Source organism: Physeter macrocephalus, chromosome 20 (assembly GCF_002837175.3).
Source record: "Physeter macrocephalus isolate SW-GA chromosome 20, ASM283717v5, whole genome shotgun sequence".
Classification (NCBI taxonomy): Eukaryota; Metazoa; Chordata; class Mammalia; order Artiodactyla; family Physeteridae; genus Physeter; species Physeter macrocephalus.
Window position 1 is genome coordinate 97,926,417 of NC_041233.1, and position 17,463 is coordinate 97,943,879.

The following is a 17,463-nucleotide window of genomic DNA, read 5'->3' on the forward strand; positions in this document are numbered from 1 at the left end:
CGCGAACCCGGTTCCCCTGCATCGGCAGGCGGACGCGCAACCACTGCGCCACCAGGGAAGCCCCAAAAGAGCAAATATATTTTGATTACAACAATTTTAGTTTAATTCATCACTATGCACATACCACTTGTATATGCTAATTATTAAGTAGCAAAGCATTCTGAACTGTGTTTATGACCCTGATTCACTTGGGGATCAGCTCTAAGATATTCTTCTCTGTGATGGCAACCAAACAAGTCATTCCTCTTAACCATTTCTTTATTGTTTACTTAGGAATTCAATTTCATAATCAGAGTGTAGTCAGTCAGGGCAGTCTAGGTTATGGCCAGTAACAATGTTCTCCATAATCTCAAAGGCTTATTAGTAAAATAAGTTCATTCCTTGCTTCTGCTACAAGTTGGAAAGTGACAGCAGGGGAGTTCCCTCACTCACAGACCCAGGCTGAAGAGGACTCTATGTGAAACTGTGATCCCTAAATAACAAAGGTAGGAAAAAGTAAAATATGGTAAACGGTACTCTGGTCCTTAACACTTGTGCTCCAAAGTTTATATTTGGCTCCCAACTCACATTTTGATGGGAAAAAAAAAGGAAAGGAAATATACTATTGAGTGGACAGACGGCTACTCTACTCTGAGATGCCAATGAGAACTAGAGGTTAAGACTACACCAGAACTATAAAGACTGTCTTTGAACTACTTAAACTGCTTATAATTCCTGTCTCAATATTGTGGGAATATGAAAAACTATGACCAAAGCCAATGACATGAAGAAACAGCTCAAAGAACATCTGTGTGTGTCTTTTGATCTCAGAAGAGCCAAGGGATAGCACAAACCAAAAAAAAAGAAAGTTTAAGTATTACAAATTAATGTCTTCCTTCACAGAAAGATTTCAGGCAACAAGTTATTAAAAATAACCTATTTCCCTAGATTCTAGAAATATACTTCCAAATAGTAGGGGCAAACAATGTTATCACAGAAATAACCATGCACATTTTGGATAACTATTTTCTAATTAAACAAGGTCCACGTGACTTTTGAATCTTAAAAATGAGCCACATAATACATTCAATTTTTCATTATGGGGTAGCTAATTCTTTCATTTTAATTTTTAAAAGCGTATCCTAAGTTATCATAAAGCACTTCAAGCAGAGACCCTTAAACCAAAACCTGCTTTCCTGAATTTCTGCAATGTACTGATAATTAAAACTATAATCTTATTTCACTATAAACTGTGCTTAACCTAAGAATAATTGTCTATTAGATACCTCACCTTATTGTTCCAGTGCTGGGCAGACACCAAATACTTTTTCTATTTTAATTGACAAATTGGACTTCAACCAAAATTGAAAACTTTTGCTTGCCTAAAGACACCATTAAGAAAAGGAAAGGCAAGACTGGGAGAAAGGATTCACAATATATAAATCCAACACAGGTCTATATCCATAACACAAAAAAGAATTCTCAAAACTCGGGAATAATAAGGGAAAAAAGTCAAAAGATCTGAACAGAGACCTCACAAAGGAATACACATAAATGATCAATATGTACATAAAAATATGCTCAACACATTCAGCCATCAGGGAAATGCAGCTTCTTGTAAAATTCAACATACACTTATCATTCCACCCAGCAATCCCACTCCTAGACATGTTACTAAGTAAGTCTTATATCTTACTTGTTTTATCCCTCTGTGGAAACATCATTAATCATCCACTCAAACTTATTTCCTCTTCTTACTACTTAAAAAAATCCAATTTTATTTGGGAAGCAAGGTGCCCAGATGTAGGGGGGATAAATCATGATTGGTCCTAACTCTGATAATCTCATTCCTGTTTGCCAGTGGTTATTGCAGGGGGTGAACATGTAACCTACTTCTGAAAAATGGGCTCTTAAGAGGAAGTTTTCTGGAAAAGATTTTTCTTCTTAAAAAAAAATCTTAAGTAGAAAAAGCCCTTTTTTTACCTCCTCCTTTCCTGCTTTGGATGTTGATGTGAGAATATGATGCTTGGAGCTACTGCTATCACCTTGAAACCAAGAGGGAAAAGCTAACATGTTTGCCTATTCTTTAGAGATTGTTGAAACTCCTGAGTCAATCCTGTAACCTCGTGCAGACTTTCTATCATATGAGTCAATAAGATTTTATTGTTTAAGCGATTACTGATGAGGTATTCTGTTATTTGCAACTAAAAGCATCCCAGATAATACACATCCTACTCCATTTCAAGAAAAAGGGCAAATGACATGAAGCGGCATTTTACCAAAGAGGAGATACAGATGGCAATAAGCATGTGAAACATCACTAGCCATCAGGGAAGTGTAAATTAAAACGTTGTTGAGCTATTAGGACAGCCAAAATAAAAGACAGTGACAATACCAAATCCTGGCAAGGATGCAGAGAAACTAGATCTCTCACACATCGCTGTTAGGAATGAAAAATCATGTAACACACTGGAAAATACTATGACAGTTTCTTTAAAAAGCTAAACACATACTTACTGTATTACCCAGAAATCACACTCCAGAGCATTTATCTAGAGAAAAGAAAACTCATCTCCACATAAAAGCCTGTACACAAATGTTCACAGGAGCTTTATTTGTAATAGCCAAAACGTAGAAACAACCAAAATGTTCTTCAATTGGTGAATGGCTAAACTATGGTACGTCAACACCATGGCATAATAATCGGCAATTAAAAAAAAAATCTGGAAGGTCAAGTGAAAAAAAAGCCAATCTCAAAAAATTATATACTGTATGATTCCACTTATATAAAATTCTCAAAATGGCAAAATTATACACATGAGAACATATTAGTGGTTGCCAGGGGTTAAGGATGTGGGATGGGGAGTAGGTCATTATAAAAGTAGGCTATAAATAAGTAGAATGAGGGGGATCTTTGGGGGAGTCTGATAACATGTTCTGTATCTTGACTGCAGTAGTAGTTAAATGAATCTCAACGTGTGATTAATGGTATAGAACTATACACACTGTACCAACACTAGTTTCCTATTTCTGATACTGTATTATGATTCCATAAGATGTAACCACTGGGGAAAACTGGGTGAAGGATACATGGATCTTCTTGTACTATTTTTGCAACTTCCTGTGAATCTATATTTCAAAATAAAAGTTAAAAATACATAATAAATGCCTCTTATTATGTAAAGAGTCAAATATAATAAAGCAATATGATTTTTTAAGATCTGTGGTTTACTGGGAAACACAGCAATCTAGCAAGGGCAACACAACAATCTAGCCAAGACAACATACAGGAGGCTTTCTTAGTTTTATCGACCCATTATGCAAAGATTCATAGGTTCAGTTGTATGAGAAATAGATGAGAAATGTACTTTCTATTTAATTTAATAAATATTTTATAATTCTGTGAATATTCTGTATTATTTAGACCTTAGACTATAGTATACAATTGATGGTTTCCTAGACCATCCTAGCCAATGTCAACTCATAAGAGGTTAAGAGCTAAAAGCTTAACTTCAACTCCCACCCAAATATCAAACACATTTATGTCCTTATAATGAGTCCCACACAATCTTATTGATCATCATCAACAAAATGGTGACCAATTCTACTATGATCAATGGAACTGAAGATAGTGTGATGTGCTGACTTATGACGTGTAAAGCCTTTTGAATCCACAACTGGATGAAACAAATCTACATCTCCAAAGCACACAACATCAGCAAAGACATGCTCCTTTGAAATTTTTAATGGATAAAGTAAGACATCAGTAGTTTTCAGTGGAAAAAAAAAATGGTTTGATCACTTCAAGAGAAGAATCTATAATATCAGCATCACAATCATCAATAAAAATATTCAAAAAAATTAATTTTGTACTTAAAAGTTCTTTGGGCAATAAAGAATGCCTATGCTTGCCTGTGGGAGATTTAGAAAAACCAAGTATATAGTTTAGATACAAATATCACTGCACTCAGAATTAGAAAGGCCTCATTCAATTCTGCCCATGCAGGAAAATGACCCAAAAGGAATATTTATAATATAGCTTTATATTAAGAGTTTGGTTTTATATTCTAATGTTTATAGAGGTATATATTTATATTTTTAGTTATGGAATGAATTTTAGTATTTTTATGGTAGGAAATGGGTTGTCTGAAACTAAACCTCAATTTATAACTGACACGCAAAAAACCAATAAATGAATGTAGATAAAAGGAGCATTTTCATTATATACTTTTGGGAGGTGGATTTAGGAGGAGGAGAGGAATATTAATTTCAATAAGGTATTAAAAGCACCGACAGAATGAAAAATTCAGAGAGGTACAGGTAGGAAAACAGAACACTGAAGCCTAAAAGGGATAATATTCTAAGAAGGTGAAAACTGTATAAAATTCTATAACTAATGACAGAAAAATCCAATGGATATGACAAAGTGAAGCAAGAAAGGATGAAAGTAGGGAAGTTGAAGGTCTAGAAGATAGGTAAGAATACATGTCAAGTTCAATAATTATTATCACTTAGTAACTTATCACAAGTAACTTAAGATGTTTAGTGGTCAGAGAATATGTGGTAAGTTCAAGCTTTTTGGGTTAGTTTTATGAAATGACTTAGTCTAGGATGCGGCTGTTTTAGTGAGAGACATAGGAGGAAATGGGTAGATCAAGTGAAAATGGAAGATGTCAAAGATCAAAAAGGATAGGGTGTCCAAAGGGTCACATCAATGGATGGTGAAGTGACAAAGGATAATGACAGAGAATGGGATAAAGAAGTTTTGTCAGGCAATGCAATAATTTGAGGAACACTAAAAAATATATTTGAGGCTGGAAGAGATGGCTATGAAGAGGGAGAAAATCTTAATAACGGCACCGCCTCTGTATCTTTAAAAATGACATATCTATTTGAGTTTTATCATAAAAATATCTGACTAAACAAATGGATGCCATTCAGGAAGACAACAATTATGTAAATAAACCTGCTACAGGCTAAACAAACATCCACCACCTTAAGTTTCAAGAAGGAGATGATACACTCAGGAGAAATTATGTTTGTTCTCTAGAAGCTTGTTTTAGATTCAAAATGAAAAGAGTTTATAAAATATAGCAAAATCTAAAAATATATATACTTAGATACATATAAAAGAGAAAGACATGCTGATTGAATACAATTTCATATAATCACAATACTTAAAATCATTGAAAATTTCAATTTTGTTTGAAATTGCTTTTTCTCTAGACTATGGCACATGTTGAAAATATTAAGCCTTGAATTACTGTATTAAAACCACTCAAAGCTTTTCCAGTGCTAATAAAATAGCTGGTGTTCAATTTTAGTAACATAAAGAAAAAGGTTTTGCCTTAGTACTAGATGACTTTCCTTGAATCAACCTAAAACATCCAAATATGTCATCCAGTTCAGTAAGAACTTGTACTTTATAATGGTTCTCATTGATGCTAGGATGGAAAACTTGCAGTCTTTTAACAAGACTGTAAATTAACTAAATTTGATAACAGTAATCCATCAAAATTTAGTTCCACACCAGTGGACATTTGCCTCACATTTGGAGAGTTAATGTTGTGAAACTTGTTCTTAACCAACTTTAGATTTCCATCTCTCTACTTCCCCTTGGTGGAAAAGAAATGCTTCTAAGAATAAGAAGTAATAAAGTCTTCTTTATTTATTTTCTGGGAACACTATTTCCACTGCAATAAAAAACAAGGAAGAAGGGTAAACCTTTATTCAAAATGTTACACCTGTCAGATTGATCGTACAATTTAGATATCAACAAATAATACTTACCAATGCATACATCAATCTTTCCTTTAATAGCAGCTTCATGCAGAGGGGTATAGTTCCAGTTATCCCTGGCATTTGGATCAGCTCCTTGGCACAGTAACAGACTCACAACCTCAGCATGGCCAAAAGAACAGGCGTTATGAAGCGGGATGAGACCGCCATCATCACGAGCATGGACATTAGCACCCATCTGCAGTAAGTGTTCTACCACATCCTTCCTTCCAAAACCTAAAACAGAAGAGGGAAAATATTTTATACAGTAAGTCAATTTTGTAAAAAGAACCATTAGAATTCCTTTAACAATATCAACAAATACGAACAACAGAAGTACTGTGTTCTATAGCAAAAAGGTTAAAAAAAAAAAAAAGTTGCCATTCAAATGGATTCTCTCATCTCACAGAACGTAGAACTAAGAAAGCTCTTCCCTTAATTTGTGCAGTTTCTTCAAAAAACATTTCTTCAACATCTATTATGTGCTGGGCAACTGTGCTAGAAATGTAAAATGAATGAGGCAAGATTCCTGTCCAAGGCATTCACTTTCCCCTCATGCTTCACAAGACAAAATCATATGTATAAAATCCATCTCTATGTTTTAATAAAGGTTATTTAAATACCAATGACAACCAAATCTAAGACAAATCACAACACTCAACATTACACTAGGGCAACTGGAGAAGAACATATGGAAACCAGAAATATGCGGTGATAGTTTGGTTACAAGATATTTGAAAAGGAAGAAATAAAGATAATGCCATTATATCTATCTTGGGACTCGTAGCCAAACCAAATGAATGGGTAGTTAGGTGAAACAATTCAAGCTTGGATTTACTGAGTTGGAGGAAATTTTATGACAAACAAGTGAGAATGCAGGCATTTGGAAATACAGAGCCAGAACACTGGTGAAAAGTATCACAATTTTCAGACAGAAAAATGGTGGGGGGTTGTCAGAAGAGCTAGAAAAAAATCTAAAGCACTGTAAGGACTAGGCAAGCACTGAGAAAGGTACGGAAAACCAAGAAAACACACCATTATGAAAGTCAAATGGCAACAACACTATGCAAAGTCCAGCATGATGAGCATTTAGTGAGATCAATGGAGAATGGAAAAGAACAGTCATTTTGACAATTTGAAAGTCATTATAGTACTGTGATGAAATTACAAGCTACATTGCAATGGGTTGAAAAAAAAAAGGAAACTGCAAATATTAGCATTTTTATCTTTACCAGCTTAATACTTTCATTTATGATCCTTTCTTTCCTACTTTAAATTTAACTAGAACTTAACTGGCTAGGTATCACTACCTCCATGCTATTACTTACCATGCAATGTTGTTAGAAAATGACATCTTAAATAAAACTGAAAAGCAATAAGGGTCATATCTTCCTCTATTTTATGCATATATAAACTAAATAAATGAGAACTATGTGGAAAATAGAAGGAAAAAAAAAAAAGGTTTCTTTCAACGTTATGTCCTCCACACTCTCGTTAGAAATCCACTCATTCCAGGAAAGCAGGATCTAAGAAAAAGTCTTCAAAGTAAAAGATATGTTTCCACAGATATTTATCAGAATTAGGTTTCCATAGAGAATATCCTTCCAATTAAGTTGAAAATTTTGGGTGAAAAGAAGTCAATTTCATATTAGTAACTGGAACACCAAAAGTATAGGGTACATGCTAATGTAACCATCACCATCTTGCTGTTTCTTTAATATCTGCCAAACTTTACAGATATTACATTCTGTTTAATTCTCTGACTTCAATGAGCTTCCTGCCTCTACTGTCACAGCCCTACTCTCCCACTGGGCCATAGGTGCTTTCTTTACCCATGAAGATTTAGTGATTTTCATGCTTTATAGATCTGAGTAAAGCCTGAGTGCAAACTCACCCTAATCAATGCATTAACAATGTTTGAGAACTAATCTCCTTTCTTCACTAATAAATAAAGATAAAATAAGATACTTCTTAATGTATCAATTGGCACTTTAAAAAATATACGTTATAACTTTGAAGCAAAATAGTAAAGAGTGGGTTTACTTTTTACTAAAACTTTTAGAATCTAAAATATAAAATAAAACAAAACAAAACAAAAATGCTTGGTATCAGCAAGGAAGTGGTGAAATGGAACCACGCTCACATACTGATAATGTGAATAAAAACTGGTATGACATTTTAGAAAAAAATGTAGCATTATCATGAATAGGCTTAAACAAATATACTCTCTGACTCAACAATACCTCTTTTCAAACTTTATCATTAAAAAAAAGATTCATATATGCATATTTTGCATCAAGAATATTTATCATAACATATTAGAGTGATGTGGCCACAAGCTAAGGAATGCTGGCATCCACCAGGAATAGTCAAGGAACAGATTCTCCTAGAGCCTGGGAGGGAGCACAGACCTGCCAACACCTAGATTTTGGCACAGTGATACTGATTTTGGATTGACAGCCTCCAGAACTGTTGACAGAAAAGAATTTCTTTTAAAGCCATAGAGTTTGTGGTAATTTGATACAGCAGCCACAGGAAACTTATACAGGTAGCTTAGAACAAATTATTCCTAAAGTCTATTTTGTTTTAAAAGTGTTAGAATCATACAATTTGCTTTGTAAAGTGGAGGGAAAGTGAGGGATAAATATTTCCATGCAATAGTTTGGCTACCCCTATTGTATGTTTTTTCTTTCTTTTAAAATAGAAGTGAAGGAAATTAAATATTACAAATCCAAAGTTATCTATGGGAGGGAACAAATAGTATTATATTAACTTATTTTGCAGAGAACTAAATTTTGCTGTGTTATTATAAGTAATTTTATGGCCAACTTCTTTTGTAGGTACTTGTAGACCATATTTAGCTACATCTAAACAAATTGGAAAATGGTGAGAATAAACATAAAGAGAGTCATCTTCAGAGTAGTTTTTGGAGTTCTATGCTCATTTCCTGAATCTTTGGTGGCAAGGAAAGTCTTCATTTGGTGCTATGTTGGGGCCCGTGAATCCTTATGAAGTGGTCTTGTGGAGTCATGTGGAGGAATGTGAATGCATTTGGTCCCAGAGATAATTGTAGATAGAAGTCATACACCTGGATATGCCACTTTTAACAGTTTCACTAGAATTTTGTGTTATGATAGGAACTTGCAGGCACATTAATGTTGGTGTACAAATGTAACATGTATTTTCCCCTCCTTTTAGATTTACTTGTATGTGTAATACTGGGTCTAAAATTATTGTATTAAAACAGTATAAATTGAATGCTTACTAAAAAAAAAAAGAATATTTATCATAACATTATTTATAGAAAATCACAGAAATTAGATGCCCAACAATAAAGACTCTGTTAAGTGAATGACGAAGTGATGGTTTTTGATATAATACCATCCTGTATTAAAAGGATGTTAGAACACTGTGAATGTACTTAATGTCACTAAGTCATATACTTTAAAATGGCTAAAATGGTATTTTATTTTTAAATAGCTTAAAATAAACAAAATTTTAACATTTTAAAATTCATATATTTTACAATGAAATAAATCACCAAAAACAGTACAGACCATACACACACACACACACACACACACACACACCAGGATATTATAGAAAATTCAACAACATAGATTTTTTTTTAGCTCAATCAGTCTTTTAGATTAAAAATATATAAAACAAAATATAGAAGAAAAAAATATATATTTGATACATAGATGGGTAGAAAAAGAGACTAAATCACTAAGTAGTAGAAGTATGGAATTTTTTTCTTTTTGATTATCTGCTTTCTTAATTATTATATAAAAACATAATTTTGTATAAAATATATGTGGGTGTACACATATACGTTTATAAAAGAAGGTGGAGGTGAACAGTCAAAATCAGTAAAGATACAATTTATGTGGCAATTATGAAGTCAACTCTTCTAATTTGATTTTATATTAAAATACATTATTAAATCAGAGGTTTTATTATCTATGAAACAAATAAGTCCCCTATTTAAAATACTGTAATTTAGAAAACCATACATAAAAAGTTTATCAAAACATATACTCTACCTGTAAAGTACAAATCATAATTGGTCATTCACCATTCTATCCATATTGAATGCATATGCATTATTTTTCACACATAAAGAGAATTCATTATCTCTGATGGTTATATAAGGCCTTTGTTTCATAACCAAGGTTTGTAGTCATAATTATCTCTATAATTGATTTGTTTATTTGGGTCTAAAGAACCAAAGTAAAAATAATAATTAGGGTCAGTTCAAAGAACTACATAGAATTTGAAGTAACGTATCAGTAACTAACTCAAAGAAACAGTCCCTAAGTGAAAGCATTACAGGCATACTGCAGACAAGATTTTCAGCGTCCCAGTTCATCAAGCTAGCACACGTTTAAAAAAGTTAAGTCACAGCTTTTAAAAGGAATGTTGCTACATATATATATATATATTTATGGCTCAGTATTATGAAGTACAAAAGGAAAACCAATGAACCATCTCCCTCTGATCCAAAGGTTGTTAAAAATTAAGACAGAGTAAAACTCTGATTTTTATCAACAAAACAGTATGTGCTATAACACTTGCAATCTGAGAGCTGTACAACAGGTATAATTTAGCTTTTACAGAAAAATTCTTTTTGCTTAAAGTACATGCCCTATTCTTGACAACAATGAAAATAACAATAATAATGGTAAGTAGCTAACATGTAGTAAACTCTTATGTGTGTCAAGAAGTATGCCAAATGCTTGACAAGCATTAGCTCCTGTGATAACACCCTGTGAGAGATACCATTACCTTCATTTTACTGTTGAAGAATTCTTTCCCTCAGTCCTGATATGCGTGAACTGTACTTCTAAACACACATCTCAAATCTGCCTACTCCCCAGTGCCACCAGCTTGGTTTCAAGTTCTGCAATCTCTTGTCTAGACTTCAGCACATAACCTTCTGTTTGTCTCTCTACTGTCACAGCTGCTGCCTGACAATTCATCCTTAACAGAGTAGACAGAGTGATCTTTTCAAGGCACATATCAGATTAAGTCACTTCCCTACTTAAAATCCTGCAATGGATTCCAATAACACACATAAAATATTACTAAAATCTCCTTATGACCTAACAAGGCTCTATGTGAGCTGGCCGCTCTCACCTCTCCCATCTCATTGAGCTTTTTACTAACCCTGTCTTCCACTTTTTGTTCCCTGGATATGACAAACTTATTTCAGTCTAGAGGACTTTGCACTTGCTCTGTGCTCTGCCTGAAGACCTTGGGCCCAGATCTTCACATGCCTAGCTCCTTCTGTCATCCAATTCTCAGCCAAAAGATAACAACTAGGAGAGACTTTGACTGACTACTCAATTTCAATTCACCCACGTACGCACACACATTCTTCCATCATTGTTTTCAACATGAGTTCTTTACATATTTTGGATATTAACCTCTTACCAGAAATATCATTTGCAAATATTTTCTTTCATTCAGTAGTTTGCCTTTTCATTTTGTTGATGGTTTCCCTTGCCATGAAGAGGCTTTTTAATTTGATGTAGTCCCACTTGTTTATTTTTGCTTTTGCTTTTGGTGTCAGAGTCAAAAAATCATCACCAAGACTTATGTCAAGGAGATTACCACCTATGTTTTCTTCTAGGAGTTTTATGGTTTCAGGTCTTACATTCAGGTCTTTAATCCATTTTGAGTTAATTTTTGTGTATGGTGTAAGACAGTGGTCCAGTTTCATTCTTTTCCATGTAGCTGTCCAATTTTCCCAATGCCATTTATTTAAGAGACTGTCCTCTCCTCATTGTATATTATTGGCTTCTGTCATAAATTAATTGACCATATATGCATGGGTTTATTTCTGGGCTCTCTATCCTGTCCATTGATCTATGTGTCTGTTTTTATGCCAATACCATACTGTTTTAATTACTTTAGCTTTGTAATGTAGTTTGAAATCAGGGCGTGTGATGCCTTCAGCTTTGTTCTTCTTTCTCAAGACTGCTTTGGCTATTTGGAGTCTTTTGTGTGATTCCATACAAATTTGAGAATTGTTTGTTCTATTTCTGTGAAAAATACCGTTGGAATTTTTATAGGGGTTGCATGGAATCTATATATTGCTTTGAACAGTACAGACATTCTAACAACTTTAATTCTTTCAATCCATGAGCACAGAATACCTTTCCATTTATTTGTCTTCTTCAGTTTCTTTCATTAATGTCTTACAGTTTTCGATATACAGGTCTTTCACCTCCCTGGTTAAATTTATTCCTAGGTATTTTATTCTTTTTGATACAATTGTAAATCAGATTGTTTTCCTAATTTCTCTTTCTGATAGTTCATTATTAGTGCAAAGAAAGGCTACAGATTTTTATGTATTGATTTTATACCCTGCAACTTTATTGAATTTTCTTATTCTAAAGCTTTTTGATGGAACCTTTTGGATTTTCTCTATTATAATATGCCATCTGCAAATTGTGACAATTTTACTTCTTCCTTTTTAATTTGGATGACTTCTAGTTCCTTTTCTTGTCTAACTGCTCTGGCTAGGACTTCTAATGTTATGTTGAATAAAAGTGGCAAGAGTGGACATCCTTGTATTGTTCCTTATCTTAAAGGAAAAGCTTTCATCTTTTCACCATTGAGTATGACGTTAGCTGTGGGCTTGTCATATATGGCCTCTATTATGTTGAGTTATGTTCCCTCTATACCCACTTTGTTGACTGTTTATCATAAATGGATTTGAATTTTGTCAAATGCTTTTTCTAATTATCCCCTTTTCTTGCTGGCAAACAGAAACTCAATTTTGCTCAGGAATTGGACAGACAATATATGCTAAGAGAAGGCAGTCCTTTCCCCAGTGCAGGGAGTGACTCCTGATTACTCTAAGCCAGAAGGGTGATTTCATTCCTCTCTGTCAGTGACTGGCAATGAGACAGAAGGGAAAATCTAGAAACTTCTGAAAAGATTTTTCTCCCCATTAAGAGAAGGTGTATGAAGGAAGAGGGTCCCTTTCTCTTTTCTCCTTTCCTCTCTATTTTTAGAAAATTTCTCATAAAAGGTGGTGACATCTGGAGCCACTGAAACCATGATGAGAAGGTCAAGGGAATTATGAAAATAATGGCATAGATCCTTCCTACGCTCATAAGGTACTGGACCAACTCTTGAACTTCCTACCTCTAGACTTGTCAAGCAGGAAATAAATGTCCTTAGGCTTTAAGTTTCTGTTAGTTGAGTTCTGGAATATCTATAGCTGAATCCATGCAAATTGATACAAACATCTGTTCATGTATTTACTGACAATTCAAGTTTCATCTGTCAGCTATCAGACAGATATCTTGGCCCAATTTTTCATTTGTCTTTTTAAAATTGTTTTGTAGGAGTTCTTTATATATTCTGAACACCAATCTTGTGTTGGTTATATGCATTATAAATATATTCTCTGTTTATGGCTTGTCTTTAAACGTTGTTTACATTGTGTTTGATTTCAGACAAGTTTTAAACAATCTTTCCCTACATACATAGGTAGCATGGTTTGTGCTTCCTATGTGATCTTTAAAGTATCTTTCCTATTCACATACTTTCCTACATTTTCTTTCAGATTACTTTTATAATCTTGCTTCTCACATTTAGATCTTGTAAGTATGGTGTGAGTTAAAGATCTAATTTTATTTTTTTCCATATCTTTTCTCTTCCATCAGTTTGTTTGTTCAATAGTTTAACTTCAAAATAAGCCTAGATATTGCGTAGGGCAATGTCAATCCACTCTGTTCCTCTTATTACTTGGCTATTACTGTTTTTTGATGTTCAATATAAATATCTTCAAGTTCCATGAGGAAGCCTGTTGGAAATTGTTTTTTTTTAAAGCTTACTGATTAGAATTAATTCTGGAAAGTTGAAAATTTTAAATACTGAGTCTTCTAATCCATGTGTATGATATACCTCTCCTTCAATTGAGGTCTCTTATGTTCTTCTATTTTGTGTTTTTCTCCATTAATACCCTATGCATATCTGTCAAGGATTATTGGGTATTTTAAGGTTTTCATTGCTTTGGGGATGGAAGGGGCAGTGGTGCATTAGGAAAGGTCAGTAAAACCAGATCAAGCAGAACCTCTGAGTCACAAGTACCAGAGTCTGAATTTCAGCAGGGCAAGCAAGTAGCAATAAAAAGTTCACACTGATGAACTGTTCTTCCCCAACCAAACTAAGTAATAGGAACCTCTTTTGTAAATTTCAGCACATTCTTTCCCCTAAGCAGTAGGAGAAACAATTACATTATTTCACATACTCAAAGAAATTTTAAAATATACTATGTGGAAAGCATTGTGCTGGCACTGGAGGAAAACCTAAATTCATAACACATTACCTAAACCCAATATACGTAACAATTTTCTCATTCTAATGTTAGAGTTTCAATTAAAACCACTCAAAAATGTTTCAATATCAAATGTAAGGTCATTGGTATCTATTCACTAGGTCTGAGTTTATAGAGACAGTAATTTGTTTCAGTTGTGTTCAGCATTTTAAACTGCCTAAACTTAAAGCTTCAAAGGAACAACCTTGGGCAATATTAAATCTTGTAAATAAAAACAATGCATTCTAAAATTTAATAAAAGGAGAAAAACCTAAAGTGTTTGGAGTATTAAAAAGTGATATTTTTATTTATAGTAGCAAAGTCATAGCTTAAAGACTCTTTCGACCTAATTGGACTGTCAGCAAAGCCACAAGCACTATATATCATTTGAACTGCTAAATTCATCGACTTACACTTATAAAACCAATGAGAAAATTTATACTACATCTCTCATATTTACTTATTTATAATTTTTTTCCTTAAGTGCAAAAAAATTATACTCAAAAGACACTCAAAGTAACAATAAAATAAGTTTGGGACTGTCTAGAAAAATAACTCATGAACTTTATATATATATATATGTGTGTATATATATATATGTATATATATATGTGTATATATATATGTATATATATATATAATATCTATTTTCCTGACAGAAGAAATAACAGAAAGTAAGTTGGGAAAGATAAAAAGGTACTTGGTGACAGATGAGAGGTGTTCACTGTTCTCTCAAAAAACATTAGGAAAAACTTGAACCTAAAATATCAGAATAACCTGGTTACTTTCTTAAGCATACCAATCCACCTCCACCCCCATAAAAACATTAAAAAAAAAAAAACTTAACAATGACAATAAAATTACTTTCAATGAAACAAATTTCAGCCATGACACATTTATGCAATAGCTGTAAGGTTCCTAAAGTAACTTTTCTTTCCCAGCTAACAAAGTCATCATTCACCAATTTAATACCAGTAATTCCAGATATCCGTGAGCATCTCTAAAGGTCCATTAAACACAGTAACTTATAATTGTACTGAATTAAAAATTAATAAATGATGTTGGGAAAACTGGACAGCTACATGCAAAAGAATCAAACTGAACTACTTTATCACACTATATACAAAAATAAATTCAAAATGGATTAAACACTTAAATGTAAGACCTGAAACCATAAAGCTTCTAGAAGAAAACACAGGCAGTACGCTCTCTGACATCAGTCTTAGCAACAGGGATATGTCTCCTCGGGAAGAGAAACAGAAGCAAAAGTAAACAAAGCAGACTACATCAGACTACAAATTTTTGCACAATGAAGGGAACTATCAACAAAGTGAAAAGGCCCTCTACTGAATGGGAGAAGATATTTGCAAATGATGTATCTGATAAGGGGTTAATATCTAAAATATACAAAAAACTCATACAACTCAACATTAAAAAAACAAACAACCCAATTTTAAAAATGGGCAGAGGACCTGAACAGACATTTTTCCAAAGAAGACATACAGATGGCCAAGAAACACATTAAAAGTTGTTCAACATCCCTATTCATCAGGAAAATGCAAATCAAAAACACCATGAGCTATTACCTCACACCTGTTGGAATGGCTATTATCAAAAAGGCAACAAATAACAAGTGTTAGTGAGGATGTGGAGAAAAGGGAACTGTTGTGTAGTGCTGGTAGGAATGTAAACTGGTGTAGCCAATATGAAAAACAGTATGGAGGTTCCTCAAAAACACTACCATATGATCCAGCAATTCCACTTCTGGGTATTTTTCTGAAGAAAACAAAAACACTAAATCAAAAAGATATATGCGGGGCTTCCCTGGTGGCGCAGTGGTTGCGCGTCCGCCTGCCGGTGCAGGGGAAACGGGTTCGCGCCCCGGTCTGGGAGGATCCCACATGCCGCGGAGCGGCTGGGCCCGTGAGCCATCTAAGTGTCCATCAACAGATGAATGGATAAAGAAGGTATTACACACACACACACACACACACACACACACACACACACACAGAGGAATATTACTGTGCCATAAGAAAAGAAGAAAATCTTGCCATTTGTGACATGGATGGATGTAGAAAGTATTATGCTAAGTGAAATAAGTCAGACAGAGAAAGACAAATATCGTTATGATTTCACTTACATGTAATGTAAAAAACAAAACAAATGAACAAATATAACAAAACAGAAACAGAGTCACAGATACAGAGAACAAACAGGTGGTTGCCAGAGGAGAAGGGAGTTGGGGAATGAGGGAAATTAAGAGATACAAATTTCCAGGTACAAAATAAATGAATCATAGGGATGAAACATACAGCATAGGGAATACAGTCAATAACAATGTAATATCTTTGTATAGTGACAAATGATAACTGATTATTTTGTAATGTATAGAAATATCGAATCACTATGTTATGTACCAGGAACTAATATAATGTCATGGGTCAATTGTATTTAAAAAGTAAACAAGGACTTCCCTGGTGGCACAGGTTAAGAATCCACCTGCCAATGCAGGGTACGCGGGTTTGAGCCCTGGTCCGGGAAGATCCCACATGCCGCTGAGCAACTAATAAGCCCGTGCTCCACAACTACTGAAGCCCGCGCACCTAGAGCCTGTGCTCCGCAACAAGACAAGCCACCGCAATGAGAAGCCCGCACACCGCAGTGAAGAGCAGCCCCCTCTCGCGGCAACTAGAGAAAGCCCACGCGCAGCACGAAGATCCAACACAGCCACAAATAAATAAATAAATAAATAAATAAATTAAATAAATATTTTAAAAAGTAAACAAACTCATAATAAAAGAGATCAGATTTGTGGTTATCAGAGATGGTGGGGGCGTGACAGGAGGGGGAGCTGGATGAAAATCGTCAAAAGGTACAGGTTCTAGTTATAAGATAAATAAGTACTAGGTATGTAATGTACAACAGGACAAAAAGAATTAACACTGCTCTATGTTATATATGAAAGAGTAAATTCTAAGCATTCTCATCCAAGGAAAAAATATTTGTTTCTTTTATTTTTTATCTATATGAGATGACAGATATTCACTAAATATGAGATGAGATGACAGATATTCACTAAACTTATTGTGGTACTCATTTCATGATGTACGTAAATCGATCATTATGCTGTACATCTGAAACTATACAGTGCTATATGTCAATTATATCTCAATAAAATTGGAAGAAAAAAATCTGAATCACACCTGTATCTTGGCTGATGTGCAGGCGGCAGCCTCAAAATTAGGAGTACCTAGCAGAGCAGACCCATCTCAACATGATGGGCAATTCTATTAACTTTTTTGTACAGGCCTATCTTCTAGTCTTTTAAAGTCTTCAGTTTTACTACTTTTTATGAAGGAAATTATATG

The 17,463-nt window shown here is 34.0% G+C and overlaps 1 protein-coding gene across 1 annotated transcript in view; it reads right to left on the reverse strand.

Moving 5' to 3' along the window:
• Positions 1–17,463, reverse strand: part of TNKS (tankyrase) — a 189,384-nt gene that overhangs the window by 158,063 nt on the left and 13,858 nt on the right. Inside the window, exon 2 of the mRNA XM_024131525.3 lies at positions 5,770–5,994. Within this exon, the coding sequence (XP_023987293.1) occupies positions 5,770–5,994 (225 nt within the window). The remainder of the gene's footprint in view (positions 1–5,769; positions 5,995–17,463) is intronic.